This window comes from Macaca fascicularis, chromosome 11 (genome assembly GCF_037993035.2).
Source record: "Macaca fascicularis isolate 582-1 chromosome 11, T2T-MFA8v1.1".
Classification (NCBI taxonomy): domain Eukaryota; kingdom Metazoa; phylum Chordata; class Mammalia; order Primates; family Cercopithecidae; genus Macaca; species Macaca fascicularis.
The window spans coordinates 120148359-120175817 of NC_088385.1; the positions used below are offsets into that span (position 1 = coordinate 120148359).

Consider the following 27459-nt stretch of genomic DNA (forward strand, 5'->3'; position numbering starts at 1 on the left):
GGAGGAGAAAGGGGCGTGGATTCTTCGTCCCGCCCCTTCTTAAGGAGGCGGGCAGGGAGTACTGCCTCGGCTGCGGGCGAGACCTGCGGAAAGACGTGAGAATTGACCAATCAGAGCTCATCATGGTAGCCCAGTTAGCCAGTAGGACGCTGTGAAGGGGAAATGGGGCGGGGCGAGCGGGGTTGAGAGGACGGTAGGCGGCGGATGGGAGAGCTGGCGCAGCTACCCTGGTGGCGGTGGCTGAAGTGGCGGCGGCTGCGGCGGCTGCAACAGCTTCGGGCTCGGGGTTTTGGCGGCGGCGCCGGCGGGCTGGGCTGCGTGGTACGGACCCCGGCGCGCGGTCCGGGTTGCTGGGGCGGCGCGTGTAAGAATCCGAGGGATGCGAGGACTTGGCCAGAGGGAGAGGGCAGGGATCAGGGTCAGAGGGCGCGGAGTAAGGGGTTGCGGCGCGACACTCTGGTGTGGGAGGTGGGCTGAATGGGCCCAGAGAGGGCGCGGGGAAGTCTCCGCCGCGCTTCTCTCCGTCCAGCCCGGGCCGGGGCTTTGCACCCTCTCTCCTTGCCCCCGACTTCTTGGGGCGACCCTCACGTGGGCGCCCAGCCAGGGGCTGGGAGCACGCGGAGCTGGAGCCAGCGCTCCTGCCTCCTTCTTGCTCCCTCCCTCGCTCTTCTCCCTGGCGCCCTCAGGTGACCCCGCAGGAGTCTCGTGCCCGGGTCAGGCTGCCCGAGCGGACAGCGGCATGGCAGCTGGCCCTCTTCCCCTAGGCCCTTTCCCCAGGGCTGGCCATTTGGGTCCTCTGTAGAGGCAGAAGCAAAGCCCGCGGAGGGAACACTGGACCAGGACTCAGGAGTCCCGGGTTCTAGCCCCGCTCCTGCACTGTGTGACCTTGGGCAAGTCTCTTCCCCTCTCTGGACCTCATTTTTGTCTCGCTGGACAAATGACGTGTTTGAATTCAAATCAGGGTACTGGTTCTAGTCGTAGGTGTATATAGGGTCATGGTTAAGCAGGAAGGTTCCCTGATTCAGACTACCTGGGTTGAAACTTATAAGAGGCAAGTTAACCACTCCAAGATTCAATTTCCTCATTCGTAAAGTGGGGATATTAGCTAAGATAGGATTTTTCAACAGCAGCTCAATTGACATTTTGAGCCACATAATCCCCCGACTCCACCCACCAGCAATCCCCTCACTCCCAAGTTGTGACAAAGATGTCTCCAGACATTCCTGATGTCCCCGTGGGGGCAAAAATCACCCCAGTTGAAAGCCAATGGGCAAAGACAATACAGGCAGGCAAGCAGTCATGTATTAAACAGTTAAACAACCGTGTCCAAGCGTTTGAATGCGAGGACTTTAATCTGTGGTGGCAAATATCATGAAAATTATGCATGAACCGCCCCCCCGCCTCTTTTTTTTTTTTTTTTTTTAGCCCATCATTAATGTTAGTATATTTTATGTGTGGCGCGCGACAGTTCTTCCAGCGTGGCCCAGGGAAGCCAAAATGTTGGACAGCCGTGAGTTAAAACATAGAAACCACTAGCCATTATGATAATGGTAACATTAAGAAACCTCTTCTCTTTGAGTTAATAAATTCTCCTGCCTTCAAAGTAAATATGGGAGATAATTGTCAAAGCTGAGTAATGGATACAAGGAAGTCCACATATATATTCTCTGCACTTTTGAGTACGTTTGAAAATGTCTGTGGTAAAAAGTTAAACCAAAACGACAATACAACCATAATTCTTAAGACTGCCAAATAGTAGTGTCTCATCTGGGATTTCCTCTTCTGCCTCTCCACTGCTGAGATTTAAAAGCAAAATAAACCCCCAGATCTGGAGGAAACTTAAAAAAAAAATCTCACAGGAAGTGTGCTGGGCAGAGAGCTACGGTCTTAGCGGCAAGCAGAACGGTGTTTACTTTCCCTGCCTTGTTTCAAAAAGTTGTACCGTTCCCTGTGGATGCACGCGGATTTGCTCAGAGTTGTTCCAGTGATTCGAGGAAGAAGTCAGTCGCTCAGTTGCCATTGACTAGGTCAGTTAGGAGGCAAAATGGGTTGATCCCAGAGCCCACTGCTTGAGGAAGGAACTTGCTGCTGTTTGCAAGTTCAAAGGTCTGCAGTCAGATCTGCTGAGTGTTTTTTTTTTGTTTTTTTGGTCCGTCTCAGCGGAAACAGGAATGTGCATAAATAGGAGCTGTAACAGGCTAGCTTGGAGTGTTTTACTTTAGTTATTTTTAAATTTTTACTTTATTTATTTTTTGAGATGAATTCTCGCTCTGTCGCCCAGGCTGGAGTGTAGTGGCATGATCTCAGCTCACTGCAACCTCTGCCTCCTGGGTTCAAGTGATTCTCCTGTCTCAGGCTCCCCAGTAGCTGGGATTACAGGCATGAACCACCCCAACTGGCTATTTTTTATATTTTTAGTAGAGACCAGGCTTTACCATGTTGGCCAGGCTGGTCTCGAATTCCTGACCTCAAGTGATCCACCTGCCTCGGCCTCTCAAGGTGCTGGGATTACAGGCATGAGCCACTGCACCCAGCTGCTGTGAGTGTTTTAAATTGAGAGTTAAGTGTGAGCATTTTTACTGTATTAAAAAATACTCATCAGTTAAAAAAAAATACTGTTTTCCCCTTCCTGGGACACCTAAATCTAAGAGAACAACTCCTATTTAAAAATGATATAAAAATGACACATTTTAGAAGTATGTTTCTAACTGTTCCTGAGAGGCTGCGTGGTAAAGCTGAAGTGAAAGATGTGTTTTAAATCTGTATATATGGGCAAGTACATATTGGTGATTGGAGCTAGATGCTGCCTAAATGCATGACCCAGACTTCGAGGAATTATAGTGTAATGGCTAGGAATACAGGTTTGGAGTCACACCATAGTTGAAAGCTTGGCTTTTTTTTAGCTGTGGGTCCTTGGGCAGGATACGTAATCTCTCTGTGCCTGAAGAACCCACCACCCCCATCTTGTAATGGGGGGATAATAGGCCTGCCTATCTCATGGGGCTATAAAAAATTTTCAGTTAACTTTTACTTATGAAGTGCTAGTAGGGTCCCTCATACATAGTAAGCACTCATTAAGTATTAACTATTATTATTATTATTATTATTATTATTATTATTATTTTGAGACGGAGTCTCGCTCTGTTGCCCACGCTGGAGTGCTGTGGCGATCTGGGCTCACTGCAAGCTCCGCCTCCCGGGTTAACGCCATTCTCCTGCCTCAGCTGGGACTAGAGCTGAGTCCTGTAGCTGGGACTACAGACGCCCGCCACTATGCCCGGCTAATTTTTTGTATTTTTAGTAGAGACGGGGTTTCATCGTGTTAGCCAGGATGGTCTGGATCTCCTGACCTCGTGATCCGCCCGCCTCGGCCTCCGAAAGTGCTGGGATTACAGGCGCGAGCCACCGTGCCCGGGCGAGTATTAACTATTATTTTAATGGTTGTATTTTTTGTCATTTTATTTTATTTTATTTTATTAGTTATTTATCTGAGATGGAGTCTGACTCTGTCGCCCAAGCTGCAGTACAGTGGCACCATCTCAGCTCACTGCAACCCCTGCCTCCCGGGTTCAAGTGATTCTCCTGCCTCAGCCTACAGAATAGCTGGGATTATAGGTGCATACCACCACACCCAGCTAATTTTTGTATCTTTAGTAGAAGCGGGGTTTCTCCATTTTGGCCAGGCTGGTCTTGAACTCCTGACCTCAAGTGATCCACCTGTCTCTGCCTCCCAAAGTGCTGGGATTACAGACGTAAGCCACCGCACCCGGCCTTTTATTTTATTTTATTTTATTTTATTTTATTTTATTTTATTTTATTTTTTAGAGACGGGGTCTTATTCTGTTGCCCAGGCTAGACTGCAGTGGTGTGATCATAGCTCACTATAACCTCCAACTCCTGGGCTCAAGTGTTTCTGCCACCTCAGCCTCCCAAGTAGCTAGGCCTAAAGGTGTATGTCATCATGCTCAGCTAATTTAAATTTTTTATTTTGTAGAGATGGAGTCTTGCTACCTTGCCCAGGCTGGTCTTGAACTGTTAGGCTCAAGCAGTTCTCCCACCTTGACCTCCCAAAGTGCTGGGATTACAAGTGGGAGCTACTGTGCCCAGCCTATTTTTTTCTTTAAAGTCTTTACAAAACTTACGAGTAAATGTAAAGAGAAGTGGAGGTAGAACATATTAGCCTTAATCTCACTCTCCAGACAGAATTACCCTTAACTTTTCAGTATTTGTTCTTGCAGGGTTCCCTCCTCCATATTTTAAGGCTATTATACTGTAATAGTTCTTTTATTCTATTTTTTAAAATTTATTTTATTTATTTATTTATTTTTTTGAGACAGAGTCTCACCCTGTCGCCCAGGCTGGACTACAGTGGCTTGATCTCGGCTCACTGCAACCTCCGCCTTCTGGGTTCAAGTAATTCTCCTGCCTCAGCTTTCTGAGTAGCTGGGATTACAGGCACGCGCCACCCCGCCCAGCTAATTTTCGTATTTTTAGTAGAGATGGATTTTCACCATGTTGACCAGGCTGGTCTCGAACTCCTAACCTCAAGTGATCCACCCGCCTTGGCCTCCCAAAGTGCTGGGATTACAGGTGTCAGCCACCGCACCCGGCCTAATTCTTTTACTTTTTAAGAGACAGGGTCTCGCTCTGTTGCCCAAGCCAGAGTGCAATGGTGCAGTTGTAGCTCACTGTAGCCTTGAACTCCTGGGTTCAAGTGAGCCTCCTGAGTAGCTGGGACTACAGGTGCATGCCATCTGCCCAGCTAATTTTATTTATTTATTTATTTATTTTTGTATTTTAAATATTTATTTTATTTTTTTCTGTGCGTATGCTTACCCAACTGGCTTTTTTTTTTTTTTAATTTTTTTATAGAGACAGGGTCTTGCTGTATTGCCCAGGCTGGTCTCAAATTCCTGGCCTTAATTGATCTTCCCACCACAGCCTTCCAAAATGCTGGGGTTACAGATGTGAGCCACCCCACCGGCCAATTTTTTTTAATTGAGATATAATTTACCGTTTTATTATTTTTTTAAAATTAAGATATAATTTACCATTTTATTTAATTGAGATATAATTTACCATTTTATTATTTGTTTTGAGACAGGGTCTCTGTCACTTAAGCTGGAGTACAGTGGCACAATCTCTGCTCACTGCAGCCTCCACCTCCCGAGTTTAAGCAATTCTCATGCCTCAGTTTTCCCGAGTACCTGGGATTACAGGCACCCACCACCAACCCCAGCTAATTTTCTGTATTTTTAGTAGAGACAGGGTTTTGCTGTGTTGGCCAGGCTAGTCTTGAACTCCTGGCTCAAGTGATCCACCCACCTTGGCCTCCCAAAGTGCTGGGATTATAGGTGTGAGCCACTGTGCCTGACCCTAATTTACCATTTTAAAGAGTATACTTGAGTGGTTTTTATTCACGAGGTTGTGCAACCATCACCACTATCTAATTTCAGAATAGATTAATCACTCATGGCTGTATTTTAATAATTATCTTTTGTTTTTTTAATTCCCAAACCCTAGAAGATGCCTCTAATGGAGGAATTTCTGAGCAGCACCCCTGGCCCAGTGGCTTTGAAAGGGAGCTCAAACCAGAGACGATTTCAAGCCCTGGACATCATATCCTGAGGGCCACAGGAGAAGAGAACATGGCTGTGAGTTTGGATGACGACGTGCCACTCATCCTGACCTTGGACGAGGGTGGCAGTGCCCCACTGGCTCCCTCCAACGGCCTGGGCCAGGAAGAGCTACCTAGTAAAAGTAAGATGGTGGGGTGGGCTGCGGGGAGCCCAGCTTTTCTGTTTCAGAGGCTGGGAGGTGATAAGCGCTTTGTGGTCTGATAGTTGGGGTGTGTAACTTGTTGCCTGGCCCCACGTTTGAGCCCCAAGTTCTGATACAGAAACTACTCCTGGGAGACTGTGGGTTTTTCCTTCCACACCCTCAGCTTGGCAGTGTTTCTGGGGGCCTAGCCGCCCTTCTTCATGCTCTCATTCCCTTCTCCACCTTTCTGCCTTGCACCTGAGGTACCTTGGCCTGCCTGTGGATGCTTGGCGGGGACCTCAGGCCAACCTGCTTTGGCTGCCTTCCCTGCCCCGTTCCTTGTTAAAAAAAGAAACAGATTTCAACACCAGCCTCCGTCTGTCCCCATCGGAAACCGTTGGCAGGAAAGCAGCACTGCCCGTGTCTCTTTGCTCCATCTCAGTCCCCCCTTGCCCAGGACAGCGGGGAAGAGGGCGAGTGTTTTGTCATGATCCATTGATTTGAGGGCTTGGGGTTTTGCTTTGTCTTCCTCTGAACCAAAGCCTAGCACAAAGTGAACCCAAGTGCGGCAAGGAGCTTTAAATTTTTTTAATTTTAAATGTGTTTCTGGCAGAATGAGAGGCCTTGAAAACCTTTCTGGTTCTCATCCCGAAGCCATTTGTTTCAGTTGCTCAGGCCTTGGGCTCAGGAGAGGCTTAAAATAACTCGCCTTTTCTGGAGGGTCCTAAGACGTTGGGAAACAGTGCTTTAGAGTCTGCTTAGCAAATGGATGTTCCACCATCTGCCAGTGCTCCCCAGCCAGGCAGAGATGTTTGGGGCCAAGGAGAGACGAGCCAGGCTCTCCTGTCTCCTTTGTCCAGGGAGAATTCGTTGAGTTGCAGGGAGTTCGGTGGCCTCCCCTGGGAACTGATGAAGGAGAGCAGTGTTTCCAGTGTTGTGAGTGTGGTGGGGAGCCCTGGCTGCCTAGAAACAGGCTTCTCTTTGCTTCACTGTGTTCACCCTCATCTAGGGTGGCAGAGCTGGGCTGCCCGGGAGGATTCGAACATAAACCTGATTCTTCCCCAAGTGCCACTCAGGGATGAGAAAGCAGTGGTTCCGATTTCAGACTGTCTGTTTGCTTTCTGAAATCCCTTTGCAAGGCTAGGCAGTATTATCTCTATTTTATAGAGGAGGAAACTATGGGTCAGAAAGGTCAAGTAACTTGTCTGAAGTCATACAGCCAGGAAATGGTTGAGCAGAGATTTGAACCCAGCATCATCTGACTCCAGAATTCCTTCCCCTTCTCCTCTTCCTTCCTTTATTTCTTCAGCTGCTCCTCCCTCTCCTTTTTTCTTCACCACCCTTAATAAATGTGAGCGCAGGCCAGGCGTGGTGGCTCCCACCTTTAATCCCAGCACTTTGGGAGGCCAAGGCAGGAAGATCACTTGAGCCCAGTGATTTTGAGTTCAAGAGCAACCTGGGCAACATAGCGAGACCTCGGCTGTGCAAAAAAATTAAAAACTTAGCCGGGTATGGTGGTGTATGCCTGTAGTCCCAGCTAATCAGGAGGCTGAGGTGGGAGAATCGCTTGAACCCAGGAATTCAAGGTTGCAGTGGGCTATGACTGCACCACTGCATTCCAGCCTGGGCAACAGAGCAAGACCCTGTCTCAAAAAAATAAAAGGTGAATACAGGCCTTTAGCATTTATATTATCTCCTCATATAACCCCAATATAGGGTTGTTATTATTATCTGTATTTTGCAAAGTAAGAGACAGGCTCAGAGAGGTTAAGTAACTTGTCCAAGGTCACACAGCTAGCAAGCAGTAAAGCCTGTCTGATCTTTCCTCCTACACCACAGTGGAAGGTGCTTTGGGGAAAGGGATGAAAGTGGTTGTGGCTCAGTTTCAGCTTTAGAGAGGAATGCTTCCTAGTGAGGGAGAGTGGTTGGCCTACTAAGGGTGTGACTTGTGTCTGGAAATAGCCAGGCTCAAGATTCTAAATGGGAGTCCTGGCTGTCATCGTGAGTGTCACTTTTAAGTCCCTCCAACGTGCCTGTTGTGATGGTGGGGTGTCCAGCTTTCCTGTGGGATGAAAGTGGCAAGAGAGCAACCCAGTCCTATGTCAAGATCAGGTTTTGAACATCGATGAATAGGAAATAGGCCAGAGACACAATAAGACTCCCCTTGGCTAGACCACTAGCGAGGCTGCTTTTATCTTGGCAAAGTTAGTGGCTTACTTTGGTTTGTTTCTCAGGAATAAAGAAATGTATAACCAACTGCTGGGGTCCAGGGACATTGTGTTTCCTGCACAGCACATTAGCATCTTAGTTTCCTCTCTCAACTTCTTACTGGGTTGTTTTTTAAAACCTCAATGACTCGGTATAATTCACCAAGCCTGACTGGGAAGAAGAGTAGGACCTGTGCAAGTAAACAAGAGATTTCAGAGGAAGCCTGCTCTGCCTTAGCATAGTAGGCCTTTGCTATTTTGTGCTTGGATGTTGGCCTTGACCTTCTACCCCAGTGTCCCCCTGTCCCTGCTGTCTGAGGAGCAGTCCTTCAGTCCTTTTTTTGAGACAGAATCTCGCTCTGCTACCCAGGCTGGAGTGCAGTGGCACAATCTCGGCTCACTACAACCTCCGCCTCCCGGGTTCAAGCAATTCTCCTGCCTCAGCCTCCCAAGTAGCTGGGATTACAGGCGTCAGCCACCACGCCTGGCTAATTTTTTTTGTATTTTTAGTGGAGATGGGGGTTTTACCATGGTGGCCAGGCTGGTCTTGAACTCCTGGCCTCAAGTGATCTGCCTGCCTTGGCCTCCCAAAGTGCTAGGATTATAGGCGTGAACCACTGCATCCGGCCCTGAGGAGTCCATCTAAAACACAAGCCCACCCTGGTGGTTTCCCTGTTTTAAAGCTTCCTGGGACTTTCCCATCCCTCTGGGGGTGTTGGGGAGGGCAAGCTCTTCAGCTGGCAGATGAAGCCTTGCTGTTCTAGTGCCTTCTTGCTTGACCGGTCCCATTTCCTGCCTCAGTCCACAGCATCATTCTGCATTTAGTTTGGTGAATCCCCTGTGCATTCTTAAACCTCTCCACCTTGCTGGCAAGTCGGTCTAGAATCCCTTTCTCAGCCTCTTGTTTGCTCGTGGCCTCCAGTTCTGTCTGGAAAATCCTGCTGATAACACCGTCTCTTTGACGCCTTCACTGAACTTCCCCTTCCTGACAGAGCTAATTACTCACTACCCTTTTCTGCTTCGGTATCTTGATTAGGCTTCCATTATTACAAGTAGATTATGGTAGAGTAATTACACATTTAACCATCTGATCACCAACTAGGCCCTGAAATCCATTCATCTTTTTTTTTTTTTTTTTGAGATGGAGTCTCACTCTGTCGCCCAGGCTGGAGTGCAGTGGCACCATCTCAGCTGACTGTAACCTCCACCTCCCAGGTTCAAGTGATCCTCCCACCTCAGCAGCTGGGATTACAGGCACGCATCACCATGCCCAGCTAATTTTTGTATTTTCAGTAGAGACAGGGTTTCACCATGTTGGCCAGGCTGGTCTCAAATTCCTGACCTCGAGTGATCTGCCCGCCTCGGCCTCCCAAAGCGCTGGGATTACAGGCATGAGCCACCATACCTGGACCATTTATCTTTGTATCACATAGCTCAATGCCCACAGTATGCAGGTACTCAACAAATCGTGGTCAGAATCAATGTACTTGGATTTCTGGGGCCTCGCAGCTCATGGGAATGGCAGTCAGTGTGAGGACCCAAGTTAGAGGTGGGCAGCCTCCTTCCTGCCGCCTCTTCTCACCATTGCTTTGAGTCCCATTGCTCTCAGCACAGCTGAGTGTCCTGGCGGCTGCCATCATTGACCTTTGTCTTTGGTTGCTGTAAACCTTTGAAGTACTAAGGAGTTGGCAGAATGCAGATGCAGGCCATCCTCGGAGTTGGCAGTGACCGAACGACGCAAGCTTTCTAAGGCTGAGTCACCATCAAGCCTGGCATTTGTTTTGGCCCAGCAGCTGCTGAGACCTTCTCAGCACTGTACCTCCACGCTTCATGTCTGCTTGGGCACCCCTAACAAAACACCATGAACTGGTGGCTTAAATGAGAGAAATCTAATTTCTCATGGGTCTGGAGGCTGGAAGTCCAAGACCAAGGTGTCAGCAGGTTTGGTTTCTTGTGAGGCCTCTTTCCTTGGCTTGCAAATGGTTGCCTTCTTGCTGTGTCCCCACGTGATTGTCCCTGAGTCTGTGTGTCCTCTTCTGATAAGGATACCAGTCCTATTGAATTAGGGCTCATCCGTATGACCTTGTTTTACCTTAATCACCTTTAAAGACCCTTTCTCCAAACACAGTCACATTCTGAACTACTGGGGGTTAGGACTTCAGCCTATGAATTTGAGGGGGACACAGTTCAGGCCATCACACTCCTACCCCTTCTTCAGAGGCAGGGGCCGAGGAATCTGGTTGTGCTGCCTGTGACCTTTAATCCTATGTGAGGGCCTTATCCCTGTAGGAAATTGGAGGGTTTGGGTTTTTCTCCTTATATGGGCAATTGTGGATTTAATCCAAGACTCAGACATCTTTGGGCTCTCAGTGTGGCTGCTGCAGTGCTAATGAATGACTCACAGGCAGCACGGTGTCAGGTTGATAAAGGAGGCAGGTATGAGCAGAGGTATTTAAAGCCTGGAAACTAGGAATAACCTTGAAAACAGTCAGTGGGGCCACTGTTAGAGCGGTTTAGAGACAGACCACAGTCCACACCGTGTGGCAGGCGGTGGTCTCACCCACTATATTCAGGGAATCAGGACGAGTCTGAACATAGTGGGCAGTCCAAGGAATTTCCCAGGGTACCTCTGGTCAGACTCAGCTCTGCCTCCTCCCTGCCTTTAAAGCCAGCCACTGCCTAAGATGGGCTGGACCATGTGCCTTTTCTGAGTGAGGGAAGGATTGGGCTCGGTGGGGCTGGCTGAGGTCTGAGCAGGATGCTCGGTCTCTGCTTTGGTGCCGGGTTGTTTATGGTTTTCAGGTGACAGGTCCTGCAGCTAAGGTCCGAGGTCACAGCGCAGAAAGCCTCCCCTCTCCCTCCTTCACGTCAATGCCTGGCACACCATCAGGAGTTCACTAAGACCCAGTGCAACCTCAGCAATGTGGAGGATCCCTGCCCCCTGGCAGGGGCCCCCATGTTGCACCCTGGTCCCCTTTTCAGGGTCTTCATGCAGCCAGGGCGAGTTGGCACCAGGCTCAATCAAGGTGGGCCAGAGCTGTTGGCCTCAGGGCCGCTGTAACCAGGAGGAGCTGGGAGAGATCCTCACCGGCTGGCACCAGAGGATAATCCACCCCGAGGCATGCACTCCATCACTGATATCTGTACTGTAGCTCTGCCTCTGACCAGATGGCCCCAGCATACTTGCCAAAGAGTGAAGAAGCCCAAGGGGCTTGCACAGCTTTTGTCACTTGTGATACCATTGTGGGTGGAGTGGTTGAGCTGAGTATAGTGCTTAGCTACTCCAAGCCTCAGCCTGCTCATCTGTAGAATGTGACCATGATGGCATCCACCAGTAGAGTCGTTGCGGGGGATTGAGTGAGATCATTGTGATCACATGGTCAGTGCTCAGCCGGTCATAGGCGTTATCATGCCAGAGACTGGGCTTTCTTGGAATATCCTCCATGAGCATAGGTCCTGAACCCAGGCCATGATTCAGATCCTTCTTGCTTCACTCCTGGCACAGCAGGTGGCCCCTGCCGAGCTGGGACGCCTCCATGTAGCAGCTGGAGACCAAGCAGCAATTTGATTTTCACAGGCTCCCACCGAGCTTGGGCATTTGGCTCCGCTGGAGTCATTCCCCTGGCTTTTACAGGGCCTCGCCAAGGCAGAGCGCTGGGTGTCACCAGACCAGCAGTGGCACCAATTAAAATGAGTAAGCATCCAGCATGCTGGGCAGGAACCTTGCAGCCGAGCCTTGGAGCTTTCACTTCCTCAGCCCTCCGCTTCTTCATTGGAGGGATCCTGTCTGTTGCCTTAGGCCCCCTGCCATGAGATGCCGTCTCTTCCCGTCCCCCTTTCCCCGCACACAAGACGCTGCCGCTCTAAATGGCAGTCATGGCAGCTGGGTGCAGGCTGGAGCACCTGCCACGCTCCTCCCCGCTCGCCTTGGGGAGGGCTGAGTTCACGTTTGCTCTGAGAGCGCTTCATGAGCCAGAACCGTGAACTTCTCAGCTTCCCCATCGGGGAGGGAATATGGGAGGGCTTGGATGGCTCACCGCAGCGTGCCGCTGGGGGCATCTGGTTGCAATGCCCTCTGCGGGGAGGTTTCAAATGACAGCAAGGTATCCCAGGAACAAACCTGGAGTGACATCAGTCTTGAAACAGCCCCCATGCTGCCTTCCTGCTCCAGGAGCCCCGGGCAGGTCTCCAGTCTTGCCCTTGGCTGGAGTGAATCCTCTGGTTCAGGCATTCTCTGACTGTCACCCTTCTCCCCACAGGCAAGTATGCCTGGGGAGGGTATGTGCCTGGGTCAGAGTATGTGCAGTCATAATCATGGCCTATGGGTGTTGAGCCCTTGCTGTGTGTCAGGCGGTATCCAAAGCACTTTTTTTTTTTGAGATGGAATCTCGCTCTGTCTCCCAGGCTGTAGTGCAGTGGCGCAAATCTCGGTTCACTGCAAGCTCCGCTTTCTGGGTTCACGCCATTCTCCTGCCTCAGCCTCCTGAGTAGCTGGGACTATAGGTGCCTGCCACCACACCTGGCTAATTTTTTGTATTTGTTTTGGTAGAGACGGAGTTTCACCGTGTTAGCCAGGATGGTCTCGATTTCCTGACCTCGTGATCTGCCTGCCTCGACTTCCCAAAGTGCTGGGATTACAGACGAGCCACTGCGCCCAGCCCCAAAGCACTTTTGTGCTGCTGTCTATCATTTGGTCCTCCCTCACAGCAGATTTGGGAGGCCGTTACTTTCAATATCATCGTAGAGAAGAGGAAACGGAGGCTCTCAGAGGTTGAAACTTACCCAAGGTCACGAAGCCACTTTGACTTCCTTTGAACCCATGTCTACTGACTCCAGAACTAGTCTCTTACCTAATATGCCCCCCGTGAGGTAGAGCTCTGTGGAAGAGGTAGCATTTTAGGCTGAATCTCTTTCTTTCCCAAAAGGAAGTTGGTTTCTATCTTTATCCCTTTTTTAAATTAAACTTTTATTTCCTCTAAGGCAATTATTTTAAATGGAGTTCCATACCTGGAGCTCCCTTTCATATTGTACAAATAGCACAACTGATGGTGTTTCATTGTGAAGCTGTGTTGGATCATCCCAGAGAAGCCCCGAGACGGGGGAAGTGAACACCACACCACAGAGGACAGCCACGCTCTCACCATCTGCGGAAACTAGGCTTTTCCCCAATGCACGCCTTTCCCCGATTCTTCCTCTGCATAGAGACATTTGGCTGCTTTTTCCATCATGGTGGTTAGAACAAGAAAATTTGGGCGGAAAATGGGAGTTCTCAGGAGTCAAGATTTGGGCCTGGGAGAGGAAGGATGAGGAGGAGGAGTTTGGAGTGGGGCATGAAGGTAAACTTCCAAGGCCAGGTGGGCTTGCTGAGGGCAGTGACCCCTTGAGGTTGTTGACTCCCAGTGGCAGGTGACCCCATATCCGGACCTGCCTAGTAGAAGTCCCTGGACTGAGCCAGATATCCAAATTGGAGCCACTGGTGCTTGTGTTGCCTTTTGTACCGGATACCCCTTACGCCTTGTTTACTTTTTGTTGGAGATATTTATCTCCTTGTAAAAAGTGCAGTTCTTTCCCTACCCCAGTCACGAGGCTGTGACTCAGAGGAGGTATAAGGTCGTAGCATAAAATCTGAGGGCTGGGCCACCACGTGGCCTGCCGGGCCATGGGCATGCTGGGGACAGTGTGCACTCTCTGAAGGGACACTGTGACTTACTCTGGCTAATCGCTGTCGTATAGGATCACAGGCTGATTGCTAGCACATTTGCCAGTTTTTCAAAAGAAATTAGAACCTATATTTTTAATCAAAAGTCTTTTGATTCGTAAATAGTGGCAACCAATTCATATATGTCTTCAAAGTAGCCAGCTGAGTGAAATCTGGTCAGTAGGCTGCCCCTGCTCTCTCTGACATAGAACATACCGATTCACCCTCTGTTTTCTGTTCAGAGAAGACTACTTCAAATTAAGGAAAAGAGTACAAAACCAACCAACAAACTCTCCATGGCCCCTGAGGTTATCTTCCTCTTCCAGTGGCTTCCAGTGGGAATCAGAACAGGTCAGGCAGTCTCCTCTTTGCCACTAAATGCTTTACCCAAAGAAAGACCAGATTTCATTTGACTTTGGAATCAAAGCTGGGGCTGGAGGGTGGAGGTGTCAAGCCAGGCCAGGCAAAGGGAGATTTGAAGCCAGGGCAGGTGGGCGCGTCTCCCAGGAAACCCTGCATCATTCTTTCCTGGTGATTCTTTCCTTCTTTGTTACAGTTCACATGCGTCTAGGGAGTGCTCATTCTACATTCTTCCTTCTTATCTTCATCCTACGCCATTTTGGACCCCTACCTTTTTTTAAAAGTGATTTGATTCGGGCTGTGACCTTTTTTTTTTTTTTTTTTGAGAGAGTCTCTCTCTGTCACCCAGGCTGGAGTGCAGCAGTGCAATCTTGGCTCACTGCAAGCTCCATCTCCCGGGTTCACGCCATTCTCCTGCTTCAGCCTCCCGAGTAGCTGGGACTACAGGCGCCTGCCCGTGGTGAAAAATTACCATGCCCTGCTAATTTTTTTGTATTTTTAGTAGAGATGGGGTTTCACTGTGTTAGCCAGGATGGTCTCGATCTCCTGACTTTGTGATCCACCCGCCTCGGCCTCCCAAAGTGCTGGGATTACAGGTGTGAGCCACCGCACCCAGCCGGCTATCACCTTTTTTGGTGGTTGTTAGGTTTGACTTTGAGATGTGTAATAAAGATTCACGTGAGCATTAAAAGTTTTTTTAAAAAGTAATGGTTTAAAAAAAAAAAGGAAAAAAACAGTGGTTTAATAGCTAATCTTCTTTTTTCTCTAAATTGTCACTTCCTTGTCAACTGAAAAACTAAGTCGAGTTATTAAAATGGCTGCACATTTAGGACTTAGAACAGCTGCCCTGAAAGTTAGAAGAAGTGCGTCAAATGTAGTTACAGCTTGGTCTGGTTGGCAGTGAGATGAGTATAGAACATGCTGCTTTTGTGGTGTATAACTCTAGAAGGGTTTAGGGGAGGTGGGCATGGCTTCCCAGGAAGGTGGAAGATGGGGGCAGGAGGAGATGGCGTGGGTCTGCTTGGTGAGGGGTTGGGGTAGCATCCAGATTGGCTTTAGAGATTGCATTAAGCTTGAGTGTGCTGAGGGTCTAAGGAGATAAACAGGAAGTGAAAGACTCTCCCAGAAGAAAGGAACAGGGGAGGAAAGGTGTACGTGTGCTGGAGTGGGTGGCACCTGAGTCAGAGGGTTGGGGAGAAAGGTTGGATCCAAATCTTGAGGGTCTTCTTGCCTGCACTCCTAGAGCCATACTGCAGAGGAGCTGGACCTTCATCCTGGGGTGGAGGAAAAGCCCCAGGGCACTTTAAGCAGGGGAATGACCATTGTTTTTCAAGAAAGTGTCTGAAAATTCATTCATACTGCCCTGCCAAGAGCAGTTGGCAATGATGGCAAGACCAGGCAGTGTGGAGGTGGCCCAGGGACACGGGGTACCCGTTGTGTTTTTGCCTGAACAGTGTTTTAAGAGGCAGCGTAACCAAATAGTTGCTATGCAGATACAGCTTGACATCTGAGTCTGCATGCCCAAGCCCCCATGTTTGTTACCTGCCTGGTGCCTGTAGGCATTTGAGTTTGTAGCCCCTGGTTGACTTCTGACGGTACAGCCCTTTGGCTGGAGACCACGCAGCTCAGCCAGGGGAGTAGCAGAAGATCAACTATGGACAGGTGTGACTTAGGAAGAGGTGGGAGTTTGGGGTGCTGGGGAGAGGGACTGAACATCCCAGGGAGGGGAAATGGCATAGGCTGAAGTAAGGAGGGGGTTGCAGTGAGTCAAGATTGCCACTGCACTCCAGCCTGCCTGGTGACAGAGCAAGACCTTGTCTCACCAAAAAAAATAAAAAATAAAAAATAAGTAGGAACTCTTCTGAGACTCTCACCCTGGACAGGGCCAGAGATTAGCATGCTGGGGGCAGATTGGATTTGGGGTGTTTTTACACGAACTCTGGGGTCAGACCCACTGAGTTTGAGTCCAGTCCTGCCTTCTCCTGCTGGGACTTTGGGCAGATGATGTAACCTCTCTAAGCTTCGATTTCCTCATCTGTAAAATGACACTAATATTAGTGTTACCTTTTAAGACTGCTCTAAGGTTTATACAAGATAGCATGCCTCACACAACTAGCACAGTGCCTGGCTTATACCAGAATAAGCATTGGGTGGATGTCAGCCATTATAATTAGGGTCAGGGGTCAGAGCAGGCATATCCGTTTTATGGAGTGCCTAAAATGCCGATGGCAGAAGTTTGGACCTGGTTGAGTTGGGCATGGGAGCTGCTAAATGTGTTTGGGCCAGAAAGTACCTGATGACAGAGCATCATCCTACTGACATCTTGCCCCCTCAGGATGCTGTCTCTAGCCGCTTTGATACACCCTGAGCTTAGCAACCCTGGGGTGGGTCAGCCCTGAATAGGGGTTACTTTTCCCCCTGGAGATTGAGAGGTGGATGGAGAGGAAACTGCCAGGCTGTTCTGCAGTAGTAGGAGCCAGATTTGGCATTTTTCTCTCTGTGTCTGTCTCCCTGACCAGTCACTGAACTTCCCCAGGTCCTGGAAGCTCAGCTCAGTTCCTACTTCTTTTTTTGTTTTTTCTTGAGTCAGAGTCTTGCTTTGTCGCCCAGGCTGCAGTGCAGTGGCACAGTCTCGGCTCACGGCAACCTCCGCCTCCCGGGTTGAAGCAATTCTAGTGCCCCAACCTCCCCAGTAGCTGGGATTACAGGTGTGCACCACTACACCCTGTTAATTTTTTTGTATTTTTTAGTAGAGACAGGGTTTCACCACATTGGCCAGGCTGGTCTCAAACTCCTGACCTCAAGTGATCTGCCCGCCTCGGCCTCCCAAGGTGCTGGGATTATAGGTGTGAGCCACCATGCCTGGCCAGTCCTTACTTCTTAAAATGCACTCAGGAAGCATCTGGACAGCTCACCTGGCCTGGCGCCCGGCCCAGGAGGGTGCTCTTTGATGAGAAACATCCCAGCAGTATTGGGCACGGAGGAAGCAACTAGTGAAAGAAAAGCAGGGCCAATGGGAGGAAGATGTTTGACTGTGCCCAGCCCTGTCACACGTCTTCCACTTTGCCCTTCCTAATCCCACCACACCCAGCTCTTAGGATCAGAAAGTACATTGAAGTTCCAGGGCCACTCTCCTGAATAAAAAAGGTGTGGCTGTTTCCGGCAGATAAGTTCCTGCTTTGTTCCAGTACACTGACACATTCTCCTGAACAACCCATCTCAGGTTGATCAGGAAGTTCTTAGTCTGTTCAGACAGGCAGCCTACCTCTTATTTTATCATCCTCCTTCACGATAAAGCCCGGTGTTCTGCCTTTCCCACTTAGTGGAGAAACCTATCCTCATAGCCACACTTCTGGTATTGAGGAATTGGCATCTTGGAATACAGCTTGGGTATTTGGATGACAAATTATTAAAAATATTCTGATCTCTTTGCCCACATATTTTAGCTGTAGAAGCAAGCAGAGAGCATCATATTACTCCAGCAGCAGTGCCACTTTTTTTCCCTTAAAAAACATGATTTAGGGGTTCGGGGAACCTCCTAGTTTTGGTGGCTTCCTACTTCAGTGGCATTTGGAAGACTTGCAGATATCTAGACTTGCAGATATGTCCTGTGAGTGCCACGTGGGTGTGGCCCCTGCCTGGCGGCAATCTAGTAGCTGTATATTAGAGTGTCCTTTTTTGCTACCTTAAATGACCAAGTCTTCCCCAGAGCCATTCGTGCTATCTCTTGCTATCCACCTGCCTCAGCCTCCCAAAGTGCTGAGATTACAGGCGAGCGCCACCACGCCTGGCCCTTCCTGTTTTCTTTAGCTGAAGGCCTTTAGAGCCTTCCCTAACCCTTGAGACTAGTGGTTGTATTTCCACAGCCTCTCCTTCTCCATGTATGCTATTTACACCTCATTCTCTGCTCTTCACCGCACAGAGACCCACTCGCTCCCCAACACTGGGATGTAGTTGATTTGATGATTGAATCAGAGTTTGCTTTGTGCCATGATAGATTGTGAGAAAATGGAGTTTTGATGAATTAGGTAATTTAAAATATGAGTGGGAGCCAGGCGAGTGGTTCACCCTGTAATCCTAGCACTTTGGGAGACCAAGGCAAGAGGATCTCTTGAGGCCAGGAATCTGAGACCAGCTTGGACAACATAGTGAGACCCCATCTCTACAAAGAATTAAAAAAATTAGCCAGGTGTGGTGGTGCACACCTGTAGTCTCAGCTGCTTGAGAGGCTGAGGCATGAGGATTGCTTGAGCCCAGGAGTCTGAGGCTGCAGTGAGCCATGATCACACTACTGCACCCCAGCCTGGGCAACAGAGTAAGACTCTATCTCTAGAAATACATATATACATATATATTTCAAAATAAAATATAGATGGGAGGGCTAGGTTTGGCAAATAATCCTTTCATAGTGTGAATCATAGCCAGTCTGTTTATCCAGCATCAAGCAGGGTTTTGGGAATCCTGGTCCCCCCAGTTATCGCTTACCTGGTTTATGAGTTTCTTTCTTGTGTCTCGCTGATGCCTGTTTGAGATGACTAGGCAGGGCAGGGCAGGAAGGTAGAGGCCTAACCTGGTGTAATGCCTGGGTGTTAATGGCTGTTGTTTTAGGTGCTGATGTTTTACACAGCTGTGCCTCTTTCTGGTAATACAAGTTTTGCAAAGGCAGGGACCATGTCTCTTCTACACATACTCTGGGCACAATAATAGACATAATAGAAGTTGCGTATCTGGGAGTGAGTCACTGGTTTCCAAAAACATCCAGGGTCCCAGGTGACTGTCACAGCTAAACCAGCCCCTGGAGCCATTGCGGGGTGACAAGGAGATTCATTCACATGTGATCAGATCAGAAGTAGCCCAGCAGGGCATGGCATTGCCGCCCCTAGGAACAGCCTACTTTTTGGATGTTTAGGTCTCTGCTTCCAGCTTTGAACTCCCCAGGAGCCCACACATGTCCTGTAATAGCCATATTAGCCCCGGGTGCTCAATCCCCACCTTCCTTCCATCTGAGCTTCCCTGTCGCCTCCCTACCATTTGTAGACTGCCCGTCTCTCTTTTTTATCTCTCTTTTTGTTAGATTGGGATTTTATTATTTTTTTCCTAATTCTTTCAGCACTTGCTGAAAACCAGCTTGGGCAGAGCAACCTGTGCTCAGTGCTGGCTAATGGCTTGGATCTGCTCCAAGCTGCCGGCTGCGCTGCCTTTCACTTGTGGGTGGTCGTCGACAAGCGTGATGTCTTCTCTCTGTGACTCTCAAGGGGCCTGTCTTCTTGCGGGCTCGGCTGTTCACACTTGGCTGGCCTGCCTGGTTGTTTGGAATTGCAGTTTTTACTGCACAGCCTGGAGCCAGTCTGGTAGCTTCAACAGGGCACAGATTTTATGAGTGCTAAAGTCGACTCAGCCTCCAGCCTAGTTGGCCCATTTGATTTTGTTGCATGTTGTTTTTCTCTATTTCCTCTTGGAGACCAGACACTGTCCAGAGTGTATGGAGACACGGAAGTCTGGGAATGGAAGTGGCTCGGGAGATTCTTAGACTGTGATGAATGTGTGTCTGCTGAGGAGTGATGGTACCTGCTGGTGTCTACAACAGTTCAACATTTTCTGAGTGTCACTCAGTCAACTGCAAAGGATGGGGTTGAATTTCTGGCATCATCTCTTGATAGCTGAACATCCTTGAATGAGGAGCTAAGCTTGTTTTTTCCTAAGTTGCAATTTCTTCATCTGTCAAATCAGTATATGAATGTCTATAGTCAGAGTCTCAGCCCATGAGACTATTGAAGGACTTTCTGCACTGAGGATGTGAACCTTTCCTCCGTTCTTACGTTCTTGTGGTTCCTCTTAAGGGATGTGAGTTGGTAGTTTGCATATTCTTAAGTATTGTAGCAGTTGAGGGATGGTAGTTAACTTCCTTGACTACCATTCCTGTTGTGTTGCAAGGAGAATTAATTAAAAATCAAGCAGCTCTATCTCCTGCTCATTCTTTTTTTTTTTTTTTTTTTTGGAGACAGAATCTCACTCTCGCCCAGGCTGGAGTGCAGAGGCACAATTTTGGCTCACTGCAACCTCGGCTTCCCAGGTTCAAGCAATTCTACTGCCTCAGCCTCCCAAGTAGCTGGGATTACAGGCATCTGCCATCATGCCCGGCTAATTTTTGTAGAGATGGGGTTTCACCATGTTGGCCAGGCTGGTCTTGAACTTCTGACCTCAGGTGATCCGCCCACCTCAGCCTCCCAAAGTGCTGGGATTACAGGCGTGAGCCACTGCCCCGGCCACTCCTGCTCATTCTTTAGGGTGGCTTCTTGATTTCCATTGTATTTTCCTTTATTCACAATGCTTCTTTGGGGCTGTCTTCCCCACCAACAGAAAGGTAAACTGAAGCAAAAGGAAGGGAAGGCTAAAAGCAGTGCCTGGCCACTGACTGCATAGGAATTTGGGGCCCTGGAGAAGTGGCAGGCCTAGGCCATCAAGCTCTCTGTGGGATGTAGCCATCCCCCAGCTGTCACTTCCCCAAGATGCCCGTGCCTCACGGTCGCCTCACCCCTTGTTGCTCTTCTTCTGAGCAAAGCTGCCTGCAGCAGCAGCAGATCCAGGTGCTGGGGCGCGGCCAGTGTTCATGGAAGCTGGGGCCAGCCAGCCTGCAGGTGTTCCTGGTTAAGGGCTAGAGCGGACCTTTGATCTGTGCTGAGTGGATGCCATCAGCTGACACATCAGTGACCTTCATGCAGCTTGAGTCTCAAGCCAGACTTGTTCTTCTGAGCACTGGCTTTCTGCTGACCTCTTGCAGGGGAACCAGAGAGCACCAGTGCACAGTGAAAAATGCCTTTAATCTCCATTTACTCTTCTCCGGCTCCCTTCCCTGTCCCTGGATGTTTCACAATTAGCATTTCAGATGCTTCCAAGTGAATATGGAACAGATGTTCGCACAGGTGCTGTACTCTTCACTGGGTAAACAGTGGCGTTTGCATGCCTCTGTGTGTGTGTGTGTGTGTGTGTGTGTGTGTGTGTGTGTGTGTGTGTGACAGCAGGAAGCGTAGGGCCTTTGCAAATGTTTTTTAAAGCATCTGAAACACTTTACACATGACAGGTACTCAATAAATACTTAGTGAGTAAGTGAGCAGTGGCAGGGAAGGCCCTTTGTTTCATAATAAACCCAGTGGCATGGGAGCAGCAAGTACAATTCCAAGTTGGGTCTTGAAATTCATGGACTAAAGAAGAAGTCATGTCCTGCCTCACCAAGAAATTACCCATGGACATCTGGCAAACCATGGGGCATGCCGTAAGGACGAGACATAGTTCTCCATCTCAGGAAGGAGGATTAAACAATAAAAATGACCGTGGCGGCCCCTGGCAATTTAATCTGCCTCACGAACACTAGCTGGCCGTGGCTCCGCTGGGAAAAGGAACTTGCGGTTTTGCCTGTGCAGAATGTTTGCAGATGGGTTAGGGAGTTAGCCAGGACTGACCTCCTTGGTTGTGTCTTTCCAAGTAGCACACCTGGTCAGGTTGCTCCACACTGTTAGTCCCCAGTGGCTCAAGTCCAGGCCCTCAGCATGGCTTTCCACCTGGCCTACACCCCCAGCCTTGTAGAAATAGTGGAGGGAAAGGCAAGGGCTTGGCTGCTCATCGTTTCCTCCCTCTGTGACCTTGGGCAAGTCACTCAGCTTCTCTGGGCCTTAGTTTCCCCCTCTGTAAACTGGGGATAATAATCAAGTCTTGTTTGTAGGGCCTTTGTACGCTTAGAATAATTAATTAACATAAAGCCCTTACCGTGTCTGGTGTGTGGTAAGTACTGAGTGCGAGCCGCAGCTGTTACCATTGTCCACTGCATCATCCTGGTCACTGGTCTCTGGCATTTTAAGCTTCAGAATTACGGAACCCTCTGCAGTTTTCCAGACGTGCCCTGCTGTTCAAGTCTCTGTGCTGTCTGAATGACCATCCTTGTTTCTGGAATGTGCCACTCACCCCATCCTTGTCCACCCTGTGAATACCTCCTCATCCCTCAGCCTTGAAATGCCAGCCCTGGCATGCCCTGAGTTCCTCCCTGCCACTGGCCACCAGCCCCCATGGAGGGCCCTTGTCATCCCAGCCTGTTTTAGATCTCAGTGCACCAGAGTCACGATCCTTCGTCACCCACTGATAGAGAGTTCCATGAGGGTGAGGGCCATGGTTTCACCTTTTCTAATCCAGCACCTAGCACAATGCCTGGTATACAGTAAGTGCTGAATAAATGTCTCCTCAAATTAAACCACATGTGTTTGTATATAGGCGGTCAGCCTTTTAAAACTACATCTGGCTGGGCGCAGTGCCTCACACCTGTAATCCCAGCATTTTGGGAGGCTGAGGTGGGTGGATCACTTGATATCAGGAGTTCAAGACCAGTCTGGCCAACATGGTGAAACCCCATCTCTACTAAAAATACAAAAATTAGCTGGGCATGATGGTAGGCACCTGTAGTCCCAGCTACTCGGGAGACTGAGGCACAAGAATCACTTGAACCCGGGAGATGGAGGTTGCAGTGAGCTGAGATCGTGCCATTGCACTCTAGCCTGGGCGACAGAGCAGGACTGTGTCTCAAAAAAAAAAAAAAAAAAACTACTACCTCCTCCCTTTTTCTCCGCAAAATTACCATGTGATTTATTAAGACTAGAGGCCGGGCACAGACTCATGCCTGTAACCCCACTCCATGGGAAACAGTGGCTCATCCCTATAATCCCAGCACTTTGGGAGGCCGAGGTGGGCGGATCACATGACATCAGGATTTCAAGACCAGCCTGGCCAATTTTGTGAAACCATGTCTCTACTAAAAATACAAAAAATTAGCTGGGTGTGGTGGCGGGCGCCTGTAATCCCAGCTACTCGGGAGGCTGAGGCAGGAGAATCACTTGAGTTTGAGAGGCGGAGGTTGCAGTGAGCCGAGATTGTGCCACTGCACTCCAGCCTGAGCAACAAGAGTAAGACTCCATCTGAAAAAAAAAAAAAAAAAAAAGATTAGAAAGGTGTTCTCGAGGCAATGTTTGCAACCTTAGGATGTCTGCTGTGGACAGTTAGGAAGTGGGCATCTCAGGCTGCAGTCACTGCCCCCAGTGGTTTTGATGTGCTCATTTCCCAGCCCCTCTCCCTGCCTACATTCTTCCCTGTCCCCCACCTCCCAAGAGCCTGTTTCTGATCTGCACCCCTCCTGCCTTTCCACGTCTTTCGCACTCCGTTTATAGAATTGCTCTCTGCTTCCTTGCCCCATCCCCTGCCAGTTCCAGGCTCCCTGGGCCTGACCTCATGGATGACAGCGATTCCCTCTGGACTTGGCCACTTAGGTCCCTGTCAGGTGGCTGGAAACAGAGACTTTCACACCAGAGTCCCTCCTTCTAGAACAGGGCTTGACCCATGGTACTGCCCCGTTGAGCCTTTCTTTTTTCCTTTTCTCCTTTGACTTAAGCCTTTGGCAGGACAGATTTTGGGCTGGAGGCCAGCAATTCAACTGGGAGGGCTCCATGCCAGTTCTTGCCTTTCTGGAGGTCAGTGTATTTGCCCAGGACTCTGCTTGGGTTTGGAGCTTTTACTAATGTGTCGATAATGCGGGTCCACCTTCTACACCGTCTTGCAACCAATTATCAGAGAGAGAAGGCCTGAGCAGGGGGATGTGCATTTTGCTTTCTTTCGGCATAGCGTCTCATGCTAGATTTTTATCTGGGGGCCTTTGAAGAGCCAGCCGGCACAGAAGCACGGTGGCGACGCTGTGCCTGGAAAACTCATCAGTGTCACTCTGGTTTATTTTCCTCTTCTCTTTGAGCTCTTTCCCATGGAGTGGGGCTCTCAGTGACAACTGGCAAGCGGCGGGGTGGTTGCTCGTTGTCATTCTGGTAGGCACTGGTTTCCGGAGGGCTCCGAGTGCTTTGTGGGTATTCGCGTTTGTTTCTGCAATGCCTAGAGCACGGTTGGCACCGGTCCCAGTTTCTGGATGAAGAAACTGAGGCTCTGGGGATTAAGATCATGAACTGGGGGGAGGGGAGGCGGCATAGCTGAAGTGAACTTGGGTGTCCAGGGTTCCGTTTTGTCTCGTAGACGGTGTGTGAGGGTGTGTGTATGTGTGCATTCGAGAATGCGTGAGGTTGTGTGTGTTTAAGAAAATGAGAATGAGGCAGGGCACGGTGGCTCATGCCTGTATTCCCAGCACTCTGGGAGGCTGAGCTGGGTGGATGAATTGAGCCCAGGAGTTCAAGACCAGGCTGGGGAACATGGTGATGAAACCCTGTCTTTACAAAAAAATACAAAAAATTAGCTGGGCATGGTGATGCATGCCTGTAGTCCCAGCTACTTGGGAGGCTGAGGTGGGAGGATTGCTTGAACTCAGGAGGTAAAGGCTACAGTGAGCCATGATTGCACCACTGCACTCCAACCAGGGCAACAGAGTGAGACCCTGTCTCCAAAAAAAGAAAGAAAATGAGACTGAAAAGGAGAGAGGTTAGAAACGGAGTAGGCCCCTCAGTATCACCCTTCCCGAGAACAGTCATTCTCTGCTTTTTCTGATCAGAGCTTCCTCCCAGGAGGGGCCCTTTATCCAAAGCAATCTCTGGCCCAGGCACCAAAGAAAGGCCCCAGTGGTTTACGCAGCCCAGGCTGCCCCCTGCGCTTGCTGGGTGGGAGGTGGGTCGTGGAAGCCTTCCCCTCCTGCCCACTCTTTCCTGCTCCTCCCCAGTGCATCTTTATGGCCGGCATATGGAAACTGTTTCTATTTATCCGGCACCACCAGGAAGCTGCTGCATGCTGTGCTCCAGCAAATGGAAACCTTGGATTCCCCCGCAGGGTCATTTCCAATGTGGCGTGCAAATCAGCCAGCTGTTTCATGGGTGCGTCTGGGCCCTGTGACATCAGCATGGGGGAGTGTTACCATGTATGCAAACAGGTCATTCTGGTTTGTCCGCCTGTCCTGTGCACCGGGATGTCTCTGCTGCTTTGAGTCAGGGTTTGGGTTGTTGTTTTGTATTCTCCTGCCTGTCAGTTCAGCTGTTTCTTTCCACTCCTTCCCCTCCTCTGAGTGGTTTTATGTTCTCTCCTCCGGGCTGATTGCCAGGATTCAGGGAGGGAAGTTAAGGGGCTGGTGCCACATAAATCTTTAGTGGCCAAAGTCTGCGGGCCTGAAAGGCTGTGCCTGTCCTCTTGGTCTGGTTTTCCCAAGAGAGCTGTCTGCCCAGGGCACCAGAAGGGCAGGACAAAATGTTTCCCTTCGTGGAACTTTCCCCAGAGGCCCAGAACAGAGATGCAGAATACAATCTTCCTGGTTGCCAAGAGTGTTCCTGGTCAGCCTCCTCTGGTCCTTTCTGAAACCTGCGTGTGGAGCTTGCTGGCTGCAGGAGGCAGGGAGACTGCAAATCCTGCCCACCTGCCCATGCTGCTGCTCATCTCCCTCCCTCCCTCCCTCCCATATCTGGCCCGGTTGCCTTCCAGGAAAGGTGAACATGCAGAGGCAAGGGCTAGCTGCTGGCCTTCTGGAGGAGGCAGTGGAGGCCAGCTCCCTGACAGCTCCACGGTGAGGTCATCCTGTCTCCTCGAGCTGGGCCCCTGCGGCGTGCCCCGATCCCTGCCTTTCCGGCTGGCCTGGAAGAACCCATTCTGCTCTGGGCAAGAACAGTGCCAAGGTCAGAGGCCACAGGTGTTGCTTCTTCCGTGGTCTGTAATGAGCACCGGTTGGAGAGGGCCAGCCCCGGCACACAGAGGAAGGGGCTGGACTGGGGTGATGCGGGGTGAGCCTGCCTGGTCACTTTGTTGGCTAGGACGCTTCCTGTGTTTTCTGCGCCTGGTACTCCGAAGATGCGAGTGCCAATCATTGACCAGGAGGTTCTGCCCAGGGTCTTTGGGCAGTAGGAGGTCAGAGCAAGGCACCAGGCCACTAGAGCAGGTGGGTGCGAACAACTGTTGGCATTCAAGGATGCCCAGGTAGAGGTCCTGCAGCCAACCCAGTGGGCACAATGGGCTTCAGTGGGGCAGACTGTCCTCTAGCTTCACATATAGTGCTGACCTCTCAGGGCAGCTTGGGGCCCCTGCACGCCCTCTTACTTCCCACACGGAGGGTATTCAGTTCGAGGAAGCTGGGCCTGCTGGGATTGGTTCCCCAGCAAGCAGGGGCTCATTCTCCCAGACACCACTCCATCTGCACTCACCGGCTCACACCCTGACTCACCAGGACTTGGCTATCAGCCCTGTCCCCTTTGATCTGCCCCTTCTGCCCCCTGCCTTCCCTCTTTCCTGGGCCTGAAATGTCCTCCTCAGGAAGCTGCCAAGCCTTGGAGCATACCTTCTGCGGGAACAATGCAGCACCGGGGTGGGAGCATTTCCACTGCCTCTCTGGCTACTTCTGTAACCTCATAAGTGGGGAAGAGGGTTAGACAGCAGACAGGGCAGGGGATTAGCACCCTACAAGGTGGCCCAGCTCCACCCAGCCCCTGCCATGCCCTGGACTTGGCTGGCACAGCTGCACTGCTGCATAAAGGCCACATACAAAAGGAACAGAATGGAACTGTGGCTCCTTGCCTTCCATTTGCACCCTTTCTATAATCCCTAAATATGCACCCCAGTCGCTCGTGCCTGGGTGTGAAGGAGGCCCTTTGCGATCACCTGTGGCTTTCTTGAAAAGCCCCTGAATGGCCAGTGTCACCTCAGGCCTTTCGTCCCTTTCTCCATGTGGAGAAAAGAGTGATCGTGCTTTGCCTTTTGGGACCACATGAGCACACCAAGTCCTGTTTTCTGAGGTTGAGTGGTTAGAAGCACAGAGCAAAGTCTGCCCTGGGAGGGGGAGAATTCGCTATTCTTTCACCTTAGCTCTTGAGTCTTATTCTTCCCTGTCCCTTTCAAGGTTCTACCCTGAATTACTCTTACACAAAACAGCCCCTCTTCAGCAGACCACTAAAAGAAGGGTTTTTACAAATACAAAATTACCACGTCACACGCCTTCCTAACACCCGTTGGTGATGCCCACTGCACCCCCGGTGGAGCCCACCCTCTTGCCTGAGGCCTGCCAGGCCCCATGGATGGCTCTTTGCTCTCCACCCTCCAGGCTGTGGCCATCCTTAAGTGCCCCACGGGGGTGTGTGGAATCTTCAGGGCAGGCAAGGCCTTCTATTTCACTTCAATTCAGATATGTTTGCTGACCCCTTACACATTGTATCCAACACTGTTCTGGGGCCTGGGAACACCACAGTGACCAAAACAAAAGTCCCTGCCCTCTTGGAGCTGACATTCCAGGCAGGGAAACAGGCCCACAAGTAAACAGATACCCTGTCAGGTGGTGACAGCCCCAGGAGGAAGCCTCAGCACTTTGAGGGGACAGAGTGATGTGGTCTCACCTTGTAGGGGAGGCCAAGGGTAGCCTTTGATAAGATGTTTGGGTGGAAACTGGAAGGTGTGAGGAAACAGCCAAAGACTGGGGAGGCAGAGGCCCCAAGG

General features: G+C 50.1%; 1 protein-coding gene and 1 long non-coding RNA gene across 6 annotated transcripts in view; one reads left to right on the forward strand and one right to left on the reverse strand.

The window, feature by feature from the left end:
* The first annotated feature begins 210 nt into the window (after window positions 1-210).
* Window positions 211-27459, forward strand: part of TPCN1 (two pore segment channel 1) — a 75811-nt gene continuing 48562 nt past the window's right edge. For 4 of the 5 annotated variants that reach the window (XR_012420700.1, XR_012420699.1, XM_074007959.1 and 1 more), the window contains exons 1-2: window positions 211-364; window positions 5524-5760. Coding sequence is in view for 2 of the 5 variants with exons in the window: in XM_005572324.5 (XP_005572381.1) it covers window positions 5649-5760 (112 nt within the window). In the remaining 3 variants the exon portion in view is untranslated. Of the gene's footprint in view, window positions 365-3301; window positions 3416-5523; window positions 5761-27459 lie in introns of all 5 variants that reach the window. The other variant, XM_065524849.2, reaches the window with a different exon arrangement.
* Window positions 22639-25035, reverse strand: LOC141408114 (uncharacterized). Its single transcript, XR_012420701.1, has 2 exons — window positions 24908-25035; window positions 22639-22985 (listed from the first exon to the last, which is right to left on the reverse strand). It is a non-coding gene; the product is annotated as an uncharacterized lncRNA (long non-coding RNA).